The sequence below is a fragment of the Schistocerca cancellata genome, chromosome 2 (genome assembly GCF_023864275.1).
Source record: "Schistocerca cancellata isolate TAMUIC-IGC-003103 chromosome 2, iqSchCanc2.1, whole genome shotgun sequence".
Taxonomy (NCBI): domain Eukaryota; kingdom Metazoa; phylum Arthropoda; class Insecta; order Orthoptera; family Acrididae; genus Schistocerca; species Schistocerca cancellata.
In genome coordinates this window covers 290,226,235-290,244,584 of record NC_064627.1, presented here as the reverse complement: position 1 = coordinate 290,244,584, position 18,350 = coordinate 290,226,235, and the positions used below count along the sequence as shown (strand labels likewise).

At 37.7% G+C, this 18,350-nt stretch overlaps 1 protein-coding gene across 6 annotated transcripts in view; it reads left to right on the top strand.

Annotated features, from left to right (window-relative positions):
• The window catches only part of LOC126161644 (cell division cycle protein 20 homolog), a 93,377-nt gene that overhangs the window by 55,534 nt on the left and 19,493 nt on the right, over window positions 1-18,350 (top strand). For all 6 annotated transcript variants that reach the window (XM_049917619.1, XM_049917620.1, XM_049917622.1 and 3 more), the window contains exons 5-8: window positions 9,766-9,909; window positions 10,002-10,131; window positions 10,342-10,535; window positions 14,042-14,221. In XM_049917619.1, the coding sequence (XP_049773576.1) occupies window positions 9,766-9,909; window positions 10,002-10,131; window positions 10,342-10,535; window positions 14,042-14,221 (648 nt within the window). The remainder of the gene's footprint in view (window positions 1-9,765; window positions 9,910-10,001; window positions 10,132-10,341; window positions 10,536-14,041; window positions 14,222-18,350) is intronic.

The window sequence follows — 18,350 nt, the reverse complement described above, 5'->3', positions numbered from 1 at the left end:
TCTGCTAATGAATGTAGCATTGTCATTCAAGTGTAACATCGACAATATAGCGCAAAATCGATCGCGGCTCAACAATTTACTCGCAAATCCTGTCTGCAAAAACGGGTCTGTTGACCAATAATCACTGATTTTCGGCAATTTGACGACACACACATGCAAAATAACACTGAAAAACCAGTAAATCTCTTGCAATTTTACTGCAGACCACTTATGCCAAATAGTTTATTTTCAGGCTACCTTTGCGTTTCATTGCCGTAATAACATTACCAGCGTACCGATTCGTTTCACTTTTGATGAGCCAAATAATGTCGTCATCAAAGAAATAACTAAAATATTGAAGCTCCTCAGTGGCATCTGAAAAATGCGATGCTACGCTGACTACTTCCTGGAAATCCGGCAGTGCTGGCTGTTCGTCTAGTTTCGACCAATATTGCTCTTTGAGCTCAGTGAGGCACACACTACCAGGTACCACAGATTGTGACTAATGGTCTGTACCACTGTCTGCATAGAAAAAAAATAATGCTAAGATTGGTACTAAGAGGTACTAAATTCAAGTGAAGTAACACACTACTCACAATACAAAATGCGGTAATGAACTCTTCACTTTATAAACAATTGAGACACATTCATACCTGAATCATCACTTGTACTTTCACCTGGAGCGTACGAATCCTCTTTGTCAGAATTGTCAATTTCAGGTCCTGCATCTCCATAAAGAATATCTAAGATCTCGGCCTCTGTCAGCTCGATGCGCGCCATTTTCACGATTGTAAACAACTGTGAATGAATGAACTGCAGATAACTTCGTCTTAGCAGTGCTCACAACCGCTCCCACGATGAGATAGCCGATAAATGCTGGCCTCTTGCGGTAGAAGAATGAACTACCTCCACATTAGTTGACGAAACTGCTTCGGAGACCCGCCAAACGCGCTATAAAAAGGCTCGCCCGTACGGTATTTGGGCGCCGTCGCCAACGTCAGGGTGGTCTCGCCCGTATGGTGTACAGGCACCGCACTGTAAGTGTTAAGTGGGTCTTAAGGGGTTGTTAAGTTTCAAATGACTGCTTCACTGCCTGTGCCATCTGGATCCTTACCACCAACAACAGCTTTCTTGAATTGTGCAGATGGGAACTATCCCTGCTTCCTATCACCCTCCTGACCTCAACCTTTGTTAGTCGTTGTCCTATCCGTTCAGCCCCTTCCCTATTCCCATTCCAGCACTACACAGCCCTCTATGCCACTAACACACCCAGTCTTTTTACTTCTTTCCTTTTCCGCTATCCCCTGCCCTCCGTTTAACCTCCCGACTGCACCTAGCCGCCCTGCCCTGCCCTCTCTCCACCTCGTCCCTGCACGCTCCCACAGCACCACTTTACTGTCCTCCACCCTTACCCTGCTATCCCTCCCCCAACCTGCCCCTGCCTCTTCCTTACCCCTACCTGGTTGCCTCTTTCATCATGGCTGCTGTTCGTAGTCTGGCTTCAGCTACCAGAGACTCTGTGTGTGTGTGTGTGTGTGTGTGTGTGTGTGTGTGTGTGTGTGTGTGTGTGTGTGAGAAGGCCTTGTGTAACAGTCTTTCTGTTGTAGTGTAGATGCTGAGTCACAGACAGGCACATGGTGAGTAGCAACTATTCTTTTCATAATATTGTCAGTCCATCCTCGATCTTCCATTGTTTCATTTTGCCTGATGCTTTTCTTCCGTCCTCACCCAGCGCTGTTTCCCTTTGTTAGTATTTTTTAATGTCTTACTATGCTTGATGACCATCCTTCTTTCCTGTATTTCTCTTGTCATCTTACCAACCACACTGTACACTCTACTTATGAGCCACACTGTATCAGCTGTCTCGGCTGCGCACAAAACATGGCTACATGACCACACTGATTGTTGATGCTGCATCTTATGTCCCACATTATTCACACCGGTATCATTAATCCAACACCTTCAAATTGATTACTCTACCCACGTCACTCTCCTGTATTTTCGCGCGCCTTTCCAGTGCCACACGATCTTGTATCTCATCCTACCAACCCCTCTCTAACCCCCAATCCTTCTCTCTGTTCCAGTTTACACCTATTAATTTCACTTAATCAGGTCACATCTGCCATCCCCTTTCTTCACACTTATTCACCCACAGACCTGCTACCCATAGTAAAAAGATCTCTTTGTGGCTTCATGCCAATTTAATTTGATTTTTGTCTTTCAGTATTTATGTACTCCCTCAGATTTCATATTGCTTCCCCTTTTTCATCTGTTTCAACTTTGTGATTTTTCTTATATATTTGGGTGTTTTTTGCAAATTTTTCAGTCCTAATTCTGTTGTTTGCATATTTTTTCTGGTTTTTGCCACCACCATGGATCCTTGCTCCTTCTATTTGCATCAGTACAGAAAAGTTTCTTATCCATAATCAGAACCCAATCCTACATACTGTTCCTGTGTTGTTGCTTGGCTCCTGGAATCCGCCCAGATGGCCTTACCATCAAATTACCCATCTTCTGGCTGCCATCCTTCCTTCCACACTGACCTCCATCTGTTCAGCTTCTGCCAATCCTTAGCCCTCACCAACACAGTCCTGCATAACCGTATCAATCAAGCCCAAACCTCCTTTCAATACTTTCTCTCCATTCATAAAATTATCCCGCTATGTAATCCTATAACACACATTGAAACTCTTACCCTACAGGAACTAGAGCAACATGCACGCCACCTCAAAAAAGCTCTCCACTCTACTCACATCCTACTCCCACCTTGGACGATCATTATCCACCAGCTCTAAAACAACCTCTAAACCTCCCCCATGTCCCCTCATATCTGACAAACCCTGTCTTGCAGACATACTACATTTAGCCTATCCTCCAAAACTTCCTCCTACCACCACACAGAATCCAGAGCCTAGACAAGCCCGAAACAGTCGTGAACCTTTCCTCAAAAAGCCTTAGCCCTGCAGAAATACTAGCCTTTTGCCCCCACTTCCAAATTCAATCACGCAGGACTTGTTAAAGACCTCTCCTGCGCCCCCACTGAGAAAATCTCTGTTACATGGTGAGTAGCAACTATCCTTGTCATAAAATTGTTTCTTTACCGATATGTTTGTGATACAATATGGTGGTCGTTTGTTACACAGAACACATCTAAAATCTATTAACCACTATTGGTTTAAGGCTGTTTAAGAATTTTGTTGGAATTCAGTTATCTTATTAAGAATATCACTTTTGAATGGAAAATTTCCATGTTCTCCATTATGTCCATTATTTTACTTTTTTTGGTTTTGCAAAATTTCAAGGTAGTCTTAGATTTTCAAATCATGGTCTGTGTAATTTTGTGTTGTTACTTGCTAATTATATTTCTCTAGTCTGTAGCAGTCTGTGTATTTGTAAATAGTTCTGACCCATATATTATTTGTTGTATTGGCTGAAACTGATTTTGTAAATGCTGGATACACAAAATTCTGTATCTGGTGGTTTCATCTTGTGAATAAGCCGCCTCCTTAGGTTGTTGATGGTGCTAAAGCTTTTTTTTTTTTTTTCATCCGTGTTTTCGAATAACAGAGTTAATTTGTTAGATATTATATGAAGATACAGCATTTTTAAATGTTTCACTGTGGGGTTGCTGTGAGTTGAAAGTAGTTTGTTGCTGTTTGTTCAGTTTTTTTTTTTATCTGTATCATTGTATTAGTGAGTGACTATCATACCAAATGTAAACTTACATAGCAATATACTTGTAAGTGAAACAGTTGTGGTAATAAGAAAGAACCCAATGAGAGAAGTCTGTGAGCAAACTGGAAATAATAAAGTTTATAGATATATTTAATTTAGTACTCTAATAGAATTATTTATTTCAACAATAAAATTTATAAGCAACACCTTAGGGCATGCTATGGGAAGCTCTTGTAGTGGCCTACTATCTGAAATATTCATCATCCATATAGAGGACAAAATATTGAAACTGAAAATTAGTACCACAAGCAAAGTTCAATTCTATAAGAAGTTTTGGATGAGAACCTCATTCTATTCCATGGAACAGATTATGAAGTAACAACCCGTTTTAAAAAATTCAGTAGTCTGCATAGAGATATCCAATTCACTCCTGAATATGAAGAGACCACCACCATACCTTTTCTGGATATGAAAATTTTGAAGATGTGAATTTTGGAAAAAAAAAAGTTATATCTCTGGAACAGTTCTAGATATATTGGTGGTTTTTTTATAATTATAATTGTTTTATGATTACAAAAAATCCTCCATTTGGACTTACCTGTCAAAGTTCTTTTACTATAGTGTTCTGAACATTTTTGTAATTTATGGGAAAAAAATTTTCTAATATGCCAACCCATATTTTTTTTCTTTCCCTGTTGATCAGTACCATATACGTCTACATTACCTGAAAAGGGGAGCTTCCACTTTTAGGTTGAACAGGTTTTACAAACAACTGAAATTTTTGCCATACGTAAAACCTGATTTATTACCACATTGTCACATAACAGGCTCATAAAAATCAAAACCTAGCCTTATTTAACATAATTTTAGTTTTGAATGATAAGGAAGAAACTTGGCTTTCAAGCATTTTAAATGGTTCCAAAATTTATGTGAAAGGTCCAAAAACTTCAAGGTTTCAATTTATACAACTTCGATGTGCTCTGAAATTAGCCAGTCAATGAACTAAAAATGTGTTCCACTGCTTCAGTATCTTCCTTTGATATAGAGTGATGCCTTCCTGTTGAACCAATAGGAACTGGAGCACGTACAATCCTCAAAATATTGTGAACAGGGAGTGAGCACTGATGATGGCATTGCTGCTGTCCTTCAACTGGAAATCTATATCCAGCAGCTGGTCCATGTGGTAGCATAAAGTCCACTACAATTTCGTTTAACTCGTAACTAGTGTCCATAATCTCTGCAATCCACCAGTCACAGCCATACACACGCAACCACAAACATCCCCCGTCTCAGGTTGTGAATCTGAATATTATCTTACTGTTTCTGAGGTGTTGGCCGAACAAACAAAATTTCTTCTTTCTTGCTCTTTAAAGTGTGTGCAGTGCGAGTTTGCCCATCACTTTGGGTCCAAAAATTTGTCTTCTAAATTCCTTTCACAGGAGTAGTTTGTATGGCCCATTCTTCTGTATTCTGTTCTTTGAATTCTTCGATTTCCTCTTTGGACAAAAGAATGAGGGGTGTGGATGTGTAAGGTTTCACAACTTTTGTAAAATCCTTAGCATTCTGAATTGCAGCTGTATTTGGACTGGAAAGATTGTTTTATAGCATAGTGCTTCAGCAGGCCGCCTATACCATCACAAGACCCCTTCCCATGACAAATAGCGCTGTATACCCAGTCAGCTGGCACAAGCAACTTAATTCAAACAGCTGGTAATGATTTTTAAAATGACTAGGAGCACCATCAGAAATAATGGTCTTCTCGGCCCCTGTTTGCAGTTGAAGAATTTTGCACATCGCTAGCAAAGCTTGTGCCGAGTCATGCCCTGTGTCATAACTTTTAACTGCAACACTTATGGTCTTGTTTTGAAAATATGTCACTCCTGTAAAAATTGAAACCTGTTCATTACTCCAATGATACCCTTGTACTTCTTGTGGGAGAATTACAGACCAGTTCTCATCAAAATCATAGTAAAGCACTAAACACAGTTCTTCAGCCTGTACACACCCTTTCATTTCTGCAATGTGTTGTTGTTGCAATTCTTCAGATGCTGCTGTGTTACTGCTTTCACTGACCATTTACCAAGTTCATCAATGAAATTGTCAAAGACAACAATTTTCTTAATTAGTTTATTTTCCTCCCATATTGCATATGTAATTTCTGCAGACTTATCTGCTACATCTTTCAGGCCAAGCATCTGTAAAGACAGTCCTCCATTTCCAGGGCAATCACCACCTTCTTGAAACAAACAAGTCTCTCACTTTGTCACAGACTACTAATGACTTCACACACCCAACCAAGGTGTCATATGTCACGTGCTCCAATAAATTCTTCAAAGTTACCACACAAAGTTCAAAATTCGCGTAGTACACACATAAACAGACATTTCTAGGTGGGTGTGGAACTACCCACTTAGGTTGTAACGCATAATATTTTGATCTTCCAATATGTGAAGTTGTATAGTTGCTCTTATAAATTGCAAAAGTTTCTTTAATACTGAGAGTTATGTACCTCTTTACTTTCACAACTTTTTGACCTTCAACTGTTGCAGTTATAGTGTCTTTTTCGTTGGCACTCTGTTGAGAACAGTCCCATTTATATTGCAGGTAAAATGACTGCACTATTTGAACTTGAGCTGCTTCTACAGGATGACGATAATAGGGATCTGGTCTTCCAAAGACTCATTTTACAGATCTCACATTTCTTGATTTGTCTACCATGTACTTTGATACTGATGGAACGTGGTTCAAAGTTGTTTTCTTTGAAAATGTCTGTGGAATAATAGTTACAACTTGCACCTTTTCACTGTAGGATGCACAATATTCAACAGCTGAATTGATATTTGTGAAAAATTCGTGGCAAGGGGTGCAAGAGTGCTTTGGTTCATTTTCCTCTGAAGATGGAATTCTTACTTCGAAGAGTGTGGTCAGTTTTGCTGTAGTGTATTCATCCACAGCTTCAGTAATTTCTCTGCACTTTCTTGATGCGTAGAGTTTGACTCGGCTTCACTGACCACGGTTTCTTAATGGGACTATAACACAGCTCTGTAGTTGACTGATTCAGGGTATTTAATTCTTCCTCTATTGATGCAAAATCTGAATCATCTGCAGCATGGAAGGCTTCACGTTGTTGTTGTTGTTGTTGTTAGGTCAAAACATTTAGAACACACAAAGTCGTCACTGGAAACATATTATCTTTGAAACAGAGGCTTCAAATGAACACTTATTCCTGACCTGAACAAAGTTTTTTTAAATGTCTTATACACCACTCTTCACTCTCCTGTGGCCCCTGTCAGAAGATGTTTCAAACAGTCGTTTTCACAAAACACACTGCAACTGTGCCAACTGGCAAATTCCTCACAAAAACACGGAACTCACTGGATGGTCTCGGATTTCTCAGAAGCCTCTTCAGTAAACAAATTAGCACTGAACAATGAAAATACATAAACCTGCAGTGAACAACCACGACAAAGGAACTGACAAACTACAACAAAATGTGAGAAATAGCTGCAACAAAGAAAGTGATAAGAAATAATTGCAACAAAGGCAATAGAAATAAACATTGTAACAAAGAACATAGTAAGAAACAATTTCAGTGAAGGCATACATTACCCTTGAAAGTTAACAAAAATTATTTTTTTAAATAAAACCTGTCCAACTTAAAAGTGGAAGCTCTCCTTTACAGAGAATGTAGTACTACATGGTACTATTTACAGAAAAAAATCAACTTTTCTAGATTGGCATCTTTGAAGAGAAAAAATTTGTGAATTATAAAAAATTCAAAAGGTGACAGCAAAATAACTTTGACAGATATGTCCAAACAGAAGATACCACTGTAATCATAAAGTAATTATCTTTCAAATAAAAAAACTCTAACAAAATATCTAGAACTATTACAGAGATACATTTTTAAAAAAATTCCAAAATTAGCATCTTCAGAATGGTGTTCGCAGTGCCATCTTTGGAGGCCTGAATCTCAGTGCAGGAATTTTTTTGGAGAAAACAAAAAATACGTATTTCTTACTTACTCTTTAGTTTTAACATGTGCTAAATTCAATAACTGCAGAGACTATGAAGGTAACCCCCCTGCCTGAAGTGATACACGGATTATGCCAATGCATTAAACAAAGGATATGATTCTTCAGCCATTATACAATGTCACAGCGAATTAAGAAAAAAGAAGCTGAACACCACCAACAAACTAGTCGCAGAACCTCGGTTATTAAATATGTTAAAATGCCATATCTTCATATAATGTCCAACAAATTAGCTATGTTATTAAAAAACACACATGTAAAAAAATTAGCTTTAGGAGGCTTACTCATATATAAAGCCACTGACATAGCATCTGGCATTAACAAAATTAACTGCAATGAATGTAACAAATAACATACAGTCAAAACAGCCAGAAATTTCAGAACTTGATTTAAGAAACGTATAGACTGCTACAGACTATACTGCTGTAACAAATGAACAGTAGCAACACGCATTGACACATGCAATCCTTTGAAAATCGAAGGTAACATTGAAATTTTGCACAAAACTGAAAAAAGCTAGATGATGGATATTGCGGAAGATATGGACATTTTCATTCGTAATACAAAAAATTGATATTATTCATGATAACTCAAAGGCCACAAATTTCTTAGTCTTAAACCAGTACTAATACAGTGGAGTTAATATCTGCTAGTGTCAAACAAATGACTATTAGACTGACAGTATAGTTAATATTGCTGGAAAGAAATGATAGTCAGTATTTATCCACAGGCTGCAAGACTGCTGTATTATATTTAAGATGTATTGTTTACTTATATTGAGAAATGTTTATGCAGTGAAAGTATGTAAAAACAGTGTTGGATTAAGCAGTGCAGTAGTGTAATGTTGAACAGCAGCTGACTGCCAGTGTAACAGTGAAGCAGATGAAGCTCTGGGACATCAGAATAGTGTGTGAATGACTGACACACAAAAAAGTGTATCACAAGATTATCACACCATAACAACTGACGAAAAACTATCTGCATCCCACACAGGCTGTAGTATCAATTGCTTCTAAGAGGCACAGATCTATGCCAGCAGAAGACAACACTGGGTTTGGATTTCTGGCTATCCACTACCCCCCCCCCCCCTCCCCTCCCTCTCATCCCCAGCCACAAATGCCCCAGTAACCACTTCAAAAGCAGAATGGTGAACAAAACCTGTTATAGGTTAATTTAGACTAAGACATTTTATCATTAAATAACATCTGTATGTGTAAATGCATGATGAGCAAACTGTGCTTGAAACATGTTGCAATGTGTTAAGTTAAACATGAAGTAAATAAATGTCACTGGGAGCAGAAAATGCAAGTTATTATTCCACATAACCATGGTTCCTAAACTTTGCCAACATGGTCACAACAAATAATAGTCTTCACAGCACTAGAGTGTAGCATTACCATAAGAATAATATATGGTGCTCTCTCACCATATCGTAGACAAATCTACACAGAGTTGTTTATCATAACTTCAGAGTACATATTTTCTCTCATGAAATTTGTTATAGATAACCCATTACATATCAGAAGGATTAATGACATCCACAGTTTCAGTACTACGAAAAAAAAAAGAAAAACTTAAATTACTTTTCTTTTAAATTTACTTTATTTCCGAAAATGATGATTAATGCTGGAACCAAATTCTTCGGTCTAGTGATATTGAATAACAAATCAAGTGACATAGTTAAATTAGAAAGTGAGCTGAAAAAGTTAATTCTGGGGAACATCTTCTATTCCACAGGGATTTTATTTAGAGACTTGAAGCTTATGTTGTCATTAAATTAAATTTTATTTTTTGTGGACTCATCCATAAATGGTTGCAATACAACCGTATTGACATCCCAGTTAAGTTAACATTCCATAAACTTACTCATTCCACAACGTTGTAGCATATCGTGCTAAGTGATCAACCAACCATTACTGGCTGCACTTAACTCTCGTTTCTGTTTATAATTACAATTGTCTGGTTTTTTTTATGCAGAGTGCATAAAATGATAAAAATTTGCTTTTACTACAGTAGGAATTTCATAATTATTGTGCTTTTAAATATGAAAATAATTTATTTTGTAATTTCTTCTTAGATAAATCAGGAGCAAGAAAATGAAGAACTGCTGAGTCCGTCCAAAAGAGATAAACAACGCATCATGTCAGAAAACCTTCATGGAGCAGATATTAACAAGACAAGAGTGCTTTGCTATCAGAATAAAGCACCAAATGCTCCAGAGGTAACAAAAATTTTAAAATATTATTTGTAGATCAAAATTGTTACCCAGTGATGGTATTCTAGAAGTTATGAAGCTCTTATATTTCATTTTAGGGTCATCAAAACTCCTTAAAGGTTGTCTACAGTCATTCAAAAACTCCAGGCTCTGTAAAGAGCACAACACGCTACATTCCGATGACACCAGATCGTATACTTGATGCACCTGACATTATGGATGATTACTGTGAGTAACAAGGATTATTAGTGGAACAAAGTAAGATACTTATCCACCTTGGGGCTTAAATTGTGTTTATATGTAACAATATTTTTGTCCAAAACTAGTGACGTGTTTAATAGGTGTGACAAATGTTGATATTCCTAGCTGGAGTTTCCATTGTTCAAAAACTTAAGATAGTCATTTTACAGTGTTGTTCATACATAATTTGTTTTACAGATCTTAATCTGATTGACTGGGGTGCACATAACATTTTGGCTGTTGCCTTGGGCAGTGGTGTGTACCTGTGGAATGCTCACACTGGAGAAATAGAGCAGCTTCTTGTTCTGGAAGGAAGTGATTATGTATGTTCACTTTCATGGATTCAGGAAGGGGAGGTTTTGGCAGTAGCAACAAGCAAAGGAATAACAGGAGTAAGACATATTGAATAGTTCTTTCTGATAGGCATTAATGATACAATTAGTTGACATTGTGATGTATTAGATTTTCAATATATTTCCCTAAAAAAACATATAGTTGGTCCCTTCCTTAGAACAGGTAGAGCACAGACAGTATTATTGCTGTTACCCAGTTGCTGAAATGCCAGTCATACTCTTGACAGAAAAATAAGGCATTGGTGCAGGCCATTACAGACAAAAAATTAATATAATATTATAGTTGGGCAGTTGAATATGTGTTAAACAATAATTAGCCTCATAAGATACCACATCTTATTTGACAGGCTTGTTAAAATTAGCCACCAGATATTACCAGATCAATGTTACACTGCAGTGTTTGTGATACACTGGGTACAATTAAGTTAAAGGAGAACTGCCTTTGTTATTCTGTAACAACATTTTTACATCCTTTGAGCACACGTACCAAGGGTATGTTGTGTTTAATTGCAGTCTACTGAACGAAAGCATGTTAAACAGGTAGGTTAAGAGAATAACATATGGAGAATAACAGACAATGAAGTCTCATTATAATCCAGTAGGTTAGTAAAACAACAGGTTGTTGCCAACATTCCAATATGATGCTCCAGTCTGGTTTCTCTTAAGACCTTTCCTATTAACCAGAATGATTGTGGGGTGTTTACTTTCCTGTCTGTAACAGGTTCCATCTGTTTTTACACACATTAAATCTCCAACAAAGTCAGTGTTAAAACATTAAATTATAATAAACAATGTGTAATCAGTCATTTCACGCAGGTTACAGTGAAGTACGTGAACACCTACATTGTGCAGCATTTCTAAAATGGATCATTTCTTCGGCTTTCTCAAAATGAGAAAATTCAATTATTTTAGTGTATTGTTGTGGGTTTTAGTGTTAAATTTTTATATATTGCTCATAGATGCTTGTTCAATTAGAAACAGAGTACATAATAGCACATCTGTTTACATAAGCTGAACATATTCTAACCAGTGAAAATACACTTCAGATGGTGTGTAATGTACCTTTTCATGATGTAACAAGCAGCTGAGAGAGATATATGGCCATTTGCACAACTTGCTGTGTTTTTTAAATATTTTGGGTTTGACAAACTAATTGTCTTAAATAAAGAAATTTCAGTGTGATATAGACTGTTGAATGTTTTTAGCAACTAAAATCATTATTCCTTCTTGAATGAACTCCCAGCCAGCGATTATAACAACCCCTTAGCACCCTAAGATCTTGAAAGTAGATCATAAGGCATTTTAATTACGAAACCTCTACAAGGCGGGTGCAGCAGGACTTGGTGGCCTTGTTTTTCTACAGTAGAAGTGGATATGCATCTAGATGTTAATTTCCAAAATAACTTTGTTTCATCAAGGTTGATAATTGTTTCACAGTACAACCTTTTTCTCTCACTATTTATTTAAACCTCTTTCTAATTTTCTGCACTCCAACTTTACGTCCCACTACTGTCTTTCCTGTCATTTTTAGTGTAGTGAAAGCGAAAACAGTGCTTGAAGTAATCAAATTAACCTGAGCTGTCCAAGAAAGGTGCTGAATAATCTTCTTTCAGTAAATCTGCATACAAGCTCTCGGCTTTTGCTTGAATAGCAGCTCCAGAGAGAGGCATGTGCTATTGATTGTGCAGTTCAATTCAATAGCTTCTCATTTTTTATATTCTTTCCACCAACTGAGAGCGAGATTTGGCTCTTGTTGAACCTTGAGCAGTTTTTTGTGGTGATACTGCATCGTCACGAACAATTCTCACAGTGGATTCTAAAAATCCCAAAGCATGCTGAATGTCACATTTGCCTTTCTCATAGCTAGTCAAAACTTCCCCTTTTTGTTTGTAATAAATGATATTTGCACTTGTTTCTTTCCCTCACCAGGCACACTCTTTATTTTTACCTGAGGTTTTTAACACGGGCTCTTACAAGTGCAATTTAACAGTTCTACTGACCTGAACTGATGATTCAGGTCTCAGCAATTATGACAGAAGGCACACGTTGAGGGGAGGGGGGTTCATGAATGAAGTGTTGTGCCCCAGGCGCCAGTTAAGAGTATGTTCGGTATGCCACTGTCACATGCACAAGGATTACAAGTGGAAAAACAATGATAGGAAAGAAGAAATAAGAATAATTGAAACAGTGAACACATTGATTAAAACGATCTGACAAAGGAACAGAAATTAAAAAGGCTAGTTGTTTCTTTCGAAATGGTGACGACATGTTCGTCTTTTGGCTCACAGACATGAGAAACTTGAAGAGTTTATGGAACACCTGAGTGGCAATAACAGTAACATCCAGTTTACCATGGAGCTAAACCATCTGCCTCAATGAAATGGATGCCTGGGCCACAGCATAGACAACCCACCCATACTGATCTGTATTTGCATGCCATCAGTCATCATCTGGCATTGTGTTCGAACACTGGTGTGTTGTGCAAGAATATCATATGGATAACCTGCCCCCTTGAGCTGAGCCATCTACACAAGGCCTTAAATTTAAAAGGCTACAATGTTCATCAAATAAATGAAGTGATTTCAAGCAATAATCACAATAAAACCCGATGAGGAGCAGGAAAAGGAAGTTGATTTCTGTAGCCTTGTGTCAGGCAAGATAACTCACGTGCGGAAGAGAGATAAAATGTATTTTCAGGGCTCCGACAAAAATTCGTCAATTACTGAGACCAGTCGAAGCAGCAGCATGTCTCAACACCTGGGATCTACAAGGTACCTTGTGAGTGTGGTAAATCTTACATCAAACAAACAGTATGCGGTGTGAAAAAATGCAGGAAGGAGCATGAGAGGCCTCCATTATGCTGAGAGATCTGCTTTAGCTAAGCATGCTTAAGAAAAGTCACTGGATGAAATTTGATGAAACATCTGTAGTGGCTCGCACTAACGGCTAGGACTGTGTTTAAAGAAGTCATCGTAATAAAAATCACTGATAATACCTTAAATATACATGGTGGCTTACAGCTCAGCATGGCATGGGATCCAGCAGTCAAATGGTTGAAGTGGGCACATTGAATACTCAGTAAACGTATGTCCATACATGGGGATGCCGCAAGCACCAGTGACGTCCCAGCCAGCAGTTAGTCTATATAAGGGGCATACCAGCAGCCCATTGGCAGTCATACCACTTGACAATTGCCAAGTAGTGCTTGGCTGAAAGATTGTGAAATTTTAATCACCTGATGTGGCTGGAAACACAAGCTCTTTATTCAAGAATTGTCTGGATTCTCTCAAATATTATTCTTTTCTTTACTCTCATGGCAATTACTTGCTTATATTTTTGTCTGTCTCTGCATTTCAAATACATTTTTAGTGAGAAGTTATTAGTGTTTGAATTAGAATTGTATTTAGTTTTTTTTAATGTCTTTTGAACACACTGTGGAAAGATAAAATGAGTGAAGGTTAATGCTATTGTCAGGATGCTGTGATAAAATGAACTTATGCTTGGTTAATCTTAAAAACAAAAAACAAAAAAAAAATGTTTTACAGCTTTGGGACTGTTCAGCTATGAGACGTCTTCGTCTACTTGATGGCCATTCTGCTAGAGTTGGAGCTTTATCGTGGAACTCATACATCCTTTCTTCAGGATCCCGCAGTGGCCACATAATTCATCATGATGTCCGTGTGAAAGAACATATTGTGGCCACATTGGCAGGACATACCCAAGAGGTTTGTATATTAATGCATGCACAGCATAGTTACTGTGGCATTATCATTCATTTTACTTTAAAGTTAGTAACAATTCTTCAGGTTATTGTCACAAATTCTAAGTCTCACAACTACTATTCATCAAAATAAGAAATAAGAGTTATTAACAAGTGAATGGTATGTTGACTTACTCAGAGGGAACTAAATATTATTATATTGTTTAGCTATGCTTAATTACTGTGCATGATGTAGTTGTACATTTGACCTAATACCTGGTGTGAATCATGGAATTGGACTCCAAAGGGAAGGAAAGGTGATATTGTGCAGTTCCTGGCAAACAGACTTTGTAGCATATCCTGTGTTATATTACAAATATTCTTTCCAGCCAGGGAAAAGATGTGTACTAGATCAGCACCCTGATCTGGATCCTAGTCTTTCACATGCAGTTCTTTTGTGACATATTTGAGTATACGAAGTGTGGCAATAAGGTAATCAGACTGGTTGTTGATCGCATTTCCGGCTTTGCCAATGGCAAAGAGAAGAGTGGAGGAATAATCTTGGGACTGACATGCATACAAAATTTCACGCCGTTGTGGTGGTTAGTCTGGCTGTGAGCTGCCTTCGAAATGGGCAGTGTCTGAACTGTCAGAATTATGCTACACTCTAAAGTGGAACGTGTTAACCTCAAATGCCTCACAAAACAGAAAATCTGCCACAGAAGTTTGATTTATAGAAACAAGTTTACGGTGATCAGTGTCTTACCTTTGCACAAGTTTTCGAGTGGGTTAAGAGGTTAAAGGACAGTAGGGAAGATGTCGAAGACACTCTGATATTGGGTGGTCCTTCCACTTCAAAACCTGAAGGGAATGTGGAGAAGGTCGGTAGAATTGTTTGAGAAGACCACTGCCTGCGCATTTGAGCAACTTCAGAATTTGCATGCTTCAATAAGGAAACCGTTAGACAGGTATTGCATGATGATCTGGGCCTGACAAAAGTTTGTGCTAAAGTGGTGCCAAGAATCCTCACAACTGCTGAAGTCTGCAGTCAAAGGAACCAGATTTGAGTCCGTGGATGCAGTGAAGGAAAAAATAATGAGCCTCCTCAACAGCATAACAGAACAATACTTGCAGCACTGTTTCCAACAGTGAAAAATTCACATGGAGCGGTGCAGGGATCTGAGAGGGGCTACATTTCAGTCGTGGAATTTTTTTTTCCAATTGAGAGTTAGAACAGGAGTCTGGTTTCTTTATTGCTACACCTTGTACGTCTATACGATCACATTGTAAGACAAGGGTTTGGGTTGGAATCCTGATCTGGCATGTGTATAATGTCAGGAAGCATTAAAAATGTGCAAACTCTTCTTTAGAGTGACAAATTAATTTTAGCTCCTTTGTCTTGTGAAGAAATGGGTCTCATGATGACATTCTTTGTATCATTCTTATTTTAATAGCAGAAGGCTGTGTGTAAATAATTGTTTTCACTTATTTTACTTTTTACTCTCCATCCACATCTCTAGCAATGCAAATTACATAACAATTAAATCAGTCATTTGTTGTAAAAATCATAAAGTTACCAAATAACAAACATCTGTATAGGAAGATAGTAGAAACAGTGTGTCCAGATGTCGCTCAGTACAGTAGTGAGGAGTTTCTGTTACCCAATATTCATTGAATATTTAGTATAAAAAATAATTCAGCTTCCTCTGCTATAGTATCATACAGACTGAGTTTCTGTGTGAAGTAAAATTCTTATGAAGTGTATTGAGTGTTAACTGCCAAGTTAATGTGGATCACTTATCAATTGAAGAAGGCTGCTTTGGAGAAGTAAATAAAGTAAAACCACTTTTTAATGAAACTCTGGGGATCTAAATATTTTTTCCTTAAGTGGTGATTTGACAGAGAACTCAGAAGTGACGAGAATCATAATTAAAGCATATTTTGGTGTCTTAATTATCAATATCCTTTTGTACAATGAAAAATAATTTCTAATGGTGTCTTCTTCTTCTTCTTCTTCTTCTTCTTCTTCACCACCATCAGCTCCTACCTCGTAGAGTTCCTTCACAAGCATGTCGCACATCTCACTTGAATCCATCTCAGATGTGGAAGTTAAGACATAATCACAACAAACAATCCTGTGACATCACATTGTCAAAATCGGTGAGCCTACTTCATTCTTCTTCTGGAACAATGTTGTCATCAACAGCAACTGGTGTACTAAAGCCAGCCTTTGTGAAACAATTTAACACATTCTCTTGTGTTACAGAATTTCAACTAGTAACAAACATATGATAGCCTGTAGAATGCTAAGTCTCAACATGTTGTTCTTCTCAAGGAATGAAGTAGACTTCTGCACAATTGCTAATCTGTATTTCCCTTTAACAGTGTGTGTTATGCCAAGGTCCAGAGACTTGCGGACTTGGAGGGAGGAGCACAACATTTCCATTTCTTAAAAATGATGTTTACCCAATGAAGGGATTTTTTTTTAAGGTATTAAACTCCTGGGAATTTCCTATTATTAGAGGCAATCATTATTTACACACAATTGCATAATCGTCCTTTCTTTCTTGAGTTTCTTTACCCCCAGAACATTTTTCTCCATTGAAAGAATACATTTTTGAGGAAGTACTTTAAAATACCTGGTTTCATCAGTGTTAAATATGTCTCCGGGCTCAATCATTGCAATGTAATGTTCTTCCAACAGTTCAAATGTTTTACGTCCGCTGCCTTACTTCCTCCATTTACACTTTGTAATGATAGATTATGGACACGCCCCCCCCCCCCTACCCCCACCCCCACCAAAAAAAAAAAGCTCCAACCAGCCATTCAGTGCACTGAAATTTTAAATGCAGATGTCACGAGCTCTCTCTTGCAGTATGTTCCTACTTACTTCAATACTGCCACTTCATTCCATGAAACTACATTTAAAATAATGTTTTCCACAGCAGTGAATGTAGATATATGTTCTTATTTTGGATGCAGCTTTGTCATTACTTTTGAGTATGCCAACAATGTAGACAGGGCTGCTGAATTATATTTTTTGGATGTCAGTTTTGTGTTAAGATTGTAGTAGATGTTGCGAATGATAGTCAGCTTTTGCTGAACTGTAATCTGTCTGTTTGCATGCCATAGCTCTACAAAAGTAAAATTGGTAACTTAGACTCTTCAATAAACTGCAAACTCTTTAATATTTTGCGCATTGTTTTACTTTATTTAATGCAGCACAGAAGTCTGACGGGTAATGAAAATAAATTGTCTTTATTGAGTGAAGATATTGGACTGTAAAATGTGAAAAAACCAAATTTTATCACCTAACAGCTTTTGAAAAATTGGAAGATAAGTATTTCATTTTGACTGGAATTCTGTCTCTCGGTACCGACACTGGCATTTGGCGAGCAGTACAGCCATAACAAAAGCTACTCTCAGCATGGAATACAGAGAACACCTTTATAGCAGCAAAAAGTTTAACATCACAGTACTTTCCATATTCAGTTTTAGTAGTTTGCCATTTGTTGGTAACTCAAGGAAAAAGTATCGCAAATTGAAAACCCAACACCAATAGCTTTTAGAACCTAGTCATCTAATATTAATTTGGAATGAGAATACCGCTGAATGGCGAAAGAGTTTAGTGATCCAGACAATGGGCTGTGGGTGCACTTGCTACCAGTCAACTGCCATTGCAAGATCGGCAGGATGGCAGTTCTTCTGGGAAAACCTGGAATTCTCAGGGAACTACATTTCACCTATAAAAAAATCTAAAATTTCCTGTGGTATTTAAAGAATTTTGTAGAGTCTCTGGGAATTCTGTTGTTTATTTTTTTATTTTTTTTATTAACCTAACATTGGAATTTAATTTTATTGTGTTGTATAAACCACAAATTGTAAAATTCTTAATATTTCAGAGTGTGTTAATTATTTTGAGGTTAGTCCCTTTAAATTATCGATATTTAAACACTGTGCTTAAACTACAGCCGAGGAAAGAAAAGTCGTTATTGTGAGATGCCGAAACTGCCACCATCACTTAAGACATCCCTTTTCTTCCTTCCCACACATGGAATTCTCTCATTATCTTCCTCTACCCCCCCCCCCCCCCCCCGTGTGTGTGTGTGTGTGTGTGTGTGTGTGTGTGTGTGTGTGTGTGTGTGTGTGTGTGT